The sequence below is a fragment of the Babylonia areolata genome, chromosome 1 (assembly GCF_041734735.1).
Source record: "Babylonia areolata isolate BAREFJ2019XMU chromosome 1, ASM4173473v1, whole genome shotgun sequence".
In the NCBI taxonomy this organism is placed as follows: domain Eukaryota; kingdom Metazoa; phylum Mollusca; class Gastropoda; order Neogastropoda; family Buccinidae; genus Babylonia; species Babylonia areolata.
In genome coordinates this window covers 52,194,938-52,202,437 of record NC_134876.1, presented here as the reverse complement: position 1 = coordinate 52,202,437, position 7,500 = coordinate 52,194,938, and the positions used below count along the sequence as shown (strand labels likewise).

The 7,500-nt window shown below is 42.4% G+C and overlaps 2 protein-coding genes across 3 annotated transcripts in view; both read left to right on the top strand.

Moving 5' to 3' along the window:
* Positions 1-7,500, top strand: part of LOC143292536 (uncharacterized) — a 33,636-nt gene that overhangs the window by 26,123 nt on the left and 13 nt on the right. For both annotated transcript variants that reach the window (XM_076602933.1, XM_076602923.1), the window contains exons 2-3: positions 3,364-3,540; positions 5,911-7,500. The exon at positions 5,911-7,500 is cut by the window's right edge and continues 13 nt beyond it. In XM_076602933.1, coding sequence (XP_076459048.1) covers positions 3,510-3,540; positions 5,911-7,364 — 1,485 coding nt within the window. In that variant the 5' untranslated portion in view covers positions 3,364-3,509 and the 3' untranslated portion in view covers positions 7,365-7,500. The remainder of the gene's footprint in view (positions 1-3,363; positions 3,541-5,910) is intronic.
* Positions 7,353-7,500, top strand: part of LOC143292530 (uncharacterized) — a 16,169-nt gene continuing 16,021 nt past the window's right edge. Inside the window, exon 1 of the mRNA XM_076602910.1 lies at positions 7,353-7,500. This exon is cut by the window's right edge and continues 51 nt beyond it. Within this exon, the coding sequence (XP_076459025.1) occupies positions 7,495-7,500 (6 nt within the window). The 5' untranslated portion in view covers positions 7,353-7,494.

The following is a 7,500-nucleotide window of genomic DNA, read 5'->3' as shown; positions in this document are numbered from 1 at the left end:
GCGCTGGTTCGAATCACGGTTCAGCCACCGATATTTTCTCCCCCTCCACTAGACCTTGAGTGGTGGTCTGGACGCTAGTCATTCGGATGAGACGATAAACCGAGGTCCCGTGTGAAGCATGCATTTAGCGCACGTAAAAGAACCCACGGCAACAAAAGGGTTGTTCCTGGCAAAATTCTGTAGAAAAATCCACTTCGATAGGAAAAACGAATAAAACTACACGCAGGAAAAAATACATAAAAATGGATGGCGCTGTAATGTAGCGACGCGCTCTCCCTGGGGAGAGCACCCCACACAGAGAAATCTGATGTGATAAAAAGAAATACATATACAAATACAGAAACTTGACTTTCTCCTCACCATCATTCTCTGTTTGTTTGTCTCCATGTTCCTCTGTCAATGTCTTTTCGCCCGTCTCTCTTTCTTTGTTTCTCTGTCTCTTATTGCTTCTGTGTGCATGCTTTTCTTTTTTTTCTTCTTCTTCTTCTTCTTCTTCTTCTTTTATTTTTGTTGTATCAGTTTATTTATGTATTTGTCTTCTGGACTTTCTCTCTCATTGTCATGATTTCAGATGAACTTGAGGTTCTCACAATCTCTCTCTCTCTCTCTGTCTGCCTCCGTGTGCCTCTGTCTGTGTCTTTTCGTCTGTCTGTCTTTCTCCCAACCTCTCTCGCTGTCTGTGTGTGTCTTTGCAGAACTTCGCAGTTTTTTCTGTATAAGTCGTTTCAGAGAAGAACCATTAAGAGCTGATATATATATCTATACAATATTCAAGATTTATATGTACAACATTTTTTGTGCGTAACATTTTTCTAAAACGATTCCTATTTATGTGTACCCCCCCCCCTTCACATGGGGCCATGGCCTTTCTTGAATAAAACATCGTTAGCGTTACCTTTATCGTTGTATGTGTGTCTTTGTCTGTCTGCCATCCACCTATCTTCTTCCTTCCTCGCCACTTTATCCCATCAACTGAAAAACTTAAGATTATTATTTAAAAAAAAAAGAAAAAAAAAAAAGCAATTGACCGTCCAATGGCGTCTCGATTGTTGTTTATGTTCAGTTCACTTCAGTTTACTCAAGGAAGCCTTGCTGCGTTCGGACAAATCCATATATACGCAGCACGCTTAGTCAAGCCCTGAGGGAGAATGAAATACAAAAGAAAAGGAAGTAAGATAAGATGCATTAATAAATAGATAAGTAATCAAATTAATGGACTGATAAATTAAAATAATGAACACAAACAGAAATAAAAAAATGAAATATAACAAAATGAACAAACAAATAAATAGATCAATGAATCAAATACAATGAAATACAAAAAAAATAAAGAGTGATATGAATAAAAGTATGATTAAGAATGATGATATTACTAAATAAGTAAATGGAAGAGCAAACAAATTATTTCGTTTCAATCTGGAGAGAATCACCAAAAACCCCCACACAAAAACAGTTCAGCACGTCTCGTTACCTCTAGCTACATAGCTTTTTCTGGTAAGAAAGATGTAGGTAAACAAAACAAAACAAAACAAACAAAAAAATAACAAACAAACAAAAAAACAAAAAACAACAAACAAAAAACAAAAACCAAAAACAAACAAACAAACAAAAACCACAACCAAATAACAACAAAAGCATAATAAATCATTTATACCTCTGAACACATCGGCGACGGCAGCTTCTGTTGGTGTAAGGTTATGGCTTGATCAGTGGGGTGTCCGACATACATTTATGTCAGCATTAATGTCTCTCTCTCTCTCTCTCTCTCTCTCTCTCTCTCTCTCTCTCTCTCTCTCTCTCTCTCTCACCTCACTTAAGTTATACAGGGCAGTAACAGGGCACGTCCCATTCCTCTCTTTCTTTCTCTCTCTCTCTCTCTTTCGTGCTCACACACACACACACACACACACACACACACACACACACACACACACACGCACACACATGCACACGCACGCGTTTATGTGATATGTATGCTGTACTGGTTGACACAAGTTCTACCACCCACCTTCCTTACCCTTCCTCACCCATTCACCACCACCCCCTCCACGCACCCACCCCAAACACTTATTCCTTATAAAAGTGAAACCAGCAAGTTAACCACCCATGCGGAAAAAAAACCCGACCTCAGTACCTACCATTCTTGCCGTGTGCTTAACGACACATAACTCCTGGCTTTTAAAGGACCCCTCAACTCGATCATAAATCAATCTGTACGCATTCAGACCTATTGACATGGGTAACAAAACCCGACCTTTCAATTCACTGGGAGCTAGACTAATCGGCTACACGGTGGAAAAAAAACAAGAAAAAGAAAGCGTGTTGCTGTTCTTTCCAGTATATGTATCGATACAGTTGGAATTTGTTATTATTGTATTGAACGTGAATGCTTGGAAGCGTTTGTATTTTTTTGAACGTTGGAGAAGTTATTGGAAGTGGTCTATTTCCACGTTGTCTCGAAGATCGATAAAACCATTGACAAATGGCCACGTCCACCTCCGAACACCTACACACATGCATGCATCAGACATGAACACATACACAATGCGCGCACTAGAACGTACGCGCTTGCTTGCAAACACACAGAGACACAGACACACACACACACAGACACAGACACACACATACACACAGACTACCAAACACACACACACACACACACACACACACACACACACACACACACACACACACAGAGGTAACACACACAAACACACACACACACACACACACACACTGACTGAAACCATTTATTGTCAGATTAACTTGTTGTTGTACTCACATTTTAGCAACCGTTGAATTATTAAGTCAGAGAACATAAAAACAACAACAACAACAAAAAACAAAACAAAACAAACAAACAAACAAACAAACAAAAAATAACAACAAACAAAACAGACAACGATATGAATTTAAAAAGAACAACATATTTAACAAATCAGTTTACCAAATTTCAATAATATCAATATCTCAAAACGTTTTACCACACACACACACACACACACACACTCACAGACGTGTATCCCCCACCCATCCCCTACATACATCCATGCACACACACACACACACACACACACACACACACACACACACACACACACACACACACACACATATGCATGCACCCATGATTTGGATGTTTTAATTTGGATGTTGGCATTTTCATAAAGAAAATGTGGGTTTTTTGTTAATTCGTTCGGGTTTTTAATTTTTTTTTATAGACCCTTTAAGTGTGCAAAGCACGATGGCATAAATTGTAATATCAGACCCCAACTAGTGTCAGCGCTTCTCTCAAAATCTTTGCTCATCCACAACGTTAATAAAGAGACACATCATCATGCTGGCTGTGTCTTTTGCTTCCAGAGTCGCTGCTGCCAGAAGAAGCTGTGTGTGCCAGCACCACTGAGTCTGCTGACGAGAGGAGTCGCAACCACTAACCACTAACACCCTTGTCACCATGGGCTGAGCGCTGTCACCCACCCCTTCTCACCCCTCACTGCCTTCCTACCATGCACAAATCCTTGTCTGTCTCACGCCAAGGTATTCCACGGTAGTATTGCACCGCGCTAACCCGCACAACAGCTGTTGTGTGTGTGTGTGTGTGTGTGTGTGTGTGTGTGTGTGTGTTAATGTACAGTTTGCTGCGCTGCATTTACTTACAGCTCTGTTATTACTTTTAATAATTAAGGGTGTTCACTTGCCACTGAAACCAAGTAATGATGCACTGCATTGTAAGAATACAGAATTTGTTTTGGGTTATCTTGAATAAGAGAAATTATTTTTGCGGTGTAAACGACGCATGACAGTACGCTAGAGAGACATTTAATGCTTGTACGTATACAAAGGGTCTGGGATATTTAAATGTGAACTTGTAGTAAGCCACACATATAACAATCACATTAAATACCTGTCAGTACTTGTACATAAAAGGCATAAAATATTAAAGTGTTAACTTAGAATGAACCACCCATATAATAATATCAACAACATATATCACAAACAAAATGCGCCGCAGTACACTGCAATTCAAAGCAAGTTATTCTGTTTGCATTGAACAACAACAACGCATTACACGATGTGACATGAATCACTTACCATGCATGATTGAATCTCTGCCACATTGATTTTGGACTGCAAACAACGCACAGATTAGCTCGGACGTACATTGCTTAACATGGCATTCACTTTGACATCTGCTTTCGTTGGTTAGCATTGCGTGTATTGTATGTATCTGGCATCTGCGTTTCATTGTTTTCCGTAGCCATACAGTTGGATATATGTTTTAGTTGTTTTACATTGCATGTGATTTGACATCTGCTTTTCGTTGCTTGACAATGCATGTGATTTGACATTTGGTTTTTATTGATTTACATGACAATGCAAACGGACATCTGCTTTCGTTGTTTTACATTGTTTGTAACTTGACATCTACTTTCCATTGCATTACTTAGCCATGCAACTTGAAATCTGCTTTCGTTGCTGCATGTTGCATTTGATCTGATTTCATTTCATATCCGTTTTTCATAGCTTTACGCAGCAGTGTAACTGGGCATCTGTTTTCGTTGCTTTACATAACATGTAATGTGACATTTGCTTTTCATTGCTTTACACAGCAATGCAGTTGGACAGCTGCTCCAATACTCATTAGAGATAACATTGATCATTGAAAAAAAAAGTCACGAAAGCAAAATTTATCTCTGTTTTCTGTCTACCTCCCTTTGTTAATGCATCCATCGTCATAGCTTTTCAGCAGATGATTAAGCCAGACCGTGTGGAGTCAAACAAATCAATTTTCTTCTTTCTTCGCAGCAAAAAAAAAAAAAAAAAAAAAAAAAAAAAAAAAAAAAATCCACACGCTAGTCTTTCTTTATTTGCACATCGTCACATTTCTAACGAGGGTGAGAATAAATATCATGTAGATAGTCATCATTCATGTTTTCCTCTCTGTAGTTTTGATTGTGTGGGTTTTTTTTTCAATGCATGATTGTATCTGTAAGTCATACATTCTTTTTTGAATCATTTGTTCATTCGTTCGTTCTTTCACTCTTTCAATCATTCATCTGGTTGGTTGTTTGCTTTCTCTCCGTGTGTTTTCCTTTCCTTGTTCAGACTTTCCTTCTGAGATGAAAAAAAAAGAGAAAGAAAAACAAGACGAGATCAGCTACTGAAACGATTGCGAGATCAAAACAGGTCTCGAAAATAGCAACTGAGACCGTGAGGTAACTATACAGGTGCACTACAATGCAATGCAATGCAGTACAACACAGTGAGACACAACAAAACGCGACACAAGACAAGACAAGACAAAACGCAAGTCAACAAAAGGAAATAAAAGACAGCAAAAGACAAGACAAGACAAGACAACAAGGACAACACAAGACAAGACAACAAAAGACAACACAAGACAAGACAACAAAAGAGAACACAAGACAAGACAAAACACAAGACAAGATAAGACAACAAAAGACAACAACGACAACACAAGACAAGACAACAAAAGACAAGACAAACAAGACAACACAAGACAAAACAAGACAACAAAAGACAAAACAAAGCCAACACAAGACAAGACAACAAAAACAACACAAGTCAAGACAACAAAAGACAACACGAGACAAGACAACACAAGACAAAACAAGACAACAAAGGACAAAACAAGACAACAAAGACAACACAAGACAAGACAACAAAGACAACACAAGTCAAGACAACAAAAGAAAACACAAGACAAGACAACAAAAGACAACAAAGACCAGACAAGACAAGACAAAGACAACACAAAACAAGACAACAAAAGACAACACAAGACAACACAACACAAGACAAGACAACACAACACGACACTATATATAAATCAGCATGGATATATGTACATCAGATCTGTGTGGTGGTGACTGTGCCCACATGCAGGGACTTTTAACGCGGGCCCGGCACACGTGGACAAGCGGGGCAGCATCCGGAGGGGGGATGTGGAGCTGCCCGTGGTGGGCGACACTCAGGACAACAAGCTCCAGGACCGGGCCCACGACGACTCCGGGCTGTCCAGCCAGAGCCCCTCCTCCAAGGACACGCCCTCCTCCTCCTCCACCACCACCACCACCACAAACCGCCGCCCATCGGGGGGGTCTGCTGGCACTCAGGACGACAAGGCGTCATCGTCAGCTGCTGGGAACCTCAGCCCTCGATACGTGGACCACAACAAGCTGTATCCCGAGGAGCCGCGGCTGAAAACCACCACTTCTTTTCAGACGAAGGGGAGCAGAAATGATGCTTCTCCTTCTCCAAGACGCACGGACGGGGTGCCTGCGTCGGCTCTGAAGCCGAAGGAGGAGGAGGAAGAAGAAAAGAGTGGAGGGAATCATAAAGATGTCAGTGACAAGAAGGCAGATCCGGTGAAGGATGAGGGTGCGGACCATGAAGACGATGCCAAGAAGGTAACAAAGCCAGAACCGCTAAAACCCACAGAGACATCGTCAGAATCAAGACAACCACCACAAGACGACAATAACGAACAGGCGGAAAAAAGCGCACCTGCCGACAGATTACGAAGGGCAACTAACGGGGAGCAGAGTGTCACACACACAAAGACACAACAGCATCAGCCACACACCACCAAAACCAGCACCACGGGACCCCACTCACCAAGAAAGGACCAGGAACAAAAGCCACACCATCTTCACAGGAAACACCCAGAACAACAAGAGAAACAATCGCAGCGGCAACCACAACCACTACCAGAACAGCACCAAGAGCAAAAACAGCGTTCACCCAGAGACACCGTTAACAACGACACGAAAACCAAGGGAACAGCAAAAACACCTGTTAAAACTGGTAGTGCACCTTCAGTGGATTACCAGAACAAGAAACAACAGCAGCAGCAGCCACAACATTCGACCTCCACGGCAGAAGCTAAATCCACCCAAGCCGAAAAACACCACCACCACCAACAACACCAACAGCCGAAGCATCAGCATCAGCAGAAGCAGAAAAACCAAAGTAGTGTCCTACTAAAAAAGGAAACAGCCGCTCCCCAACAACAAGGAGGAAACCAGAGTGACAACAACGCAGTGAAACCCCCCGCAGCACCTAAACCCACCACCCCGTCAACCCAACCCCCGCCAGATACACACTCCCACCCACACCCCCACCCCTTCTCCAAGGAGACCACCACCACCACCCACCACCCCTCGCATTGTGCAGCAACCCACCTCCGTGCTCCTCTCCACCCACCAAGGATCAGCCCCTCCCCAGGATCACAGCCACAAGGCATCCAACCCGTCCTCCAAGAAGATAGACACGTCCACGGGGGGAAACAAGAAGCAGAAAACGGCTCAGCCCGCCAGGAAGGCGGAGGGCGGCAGTAAGGACGTTAAAAACACTGCCAGACGTACCCCGAAGACCACAGAGCAGGCATCATCATCATCAACAGCAGCAGCGACAGCAGAGGGGAACGGTGCAGGGGATCAGGCCCGTCACTCCGAAGGTCAGTCCGAGATGACC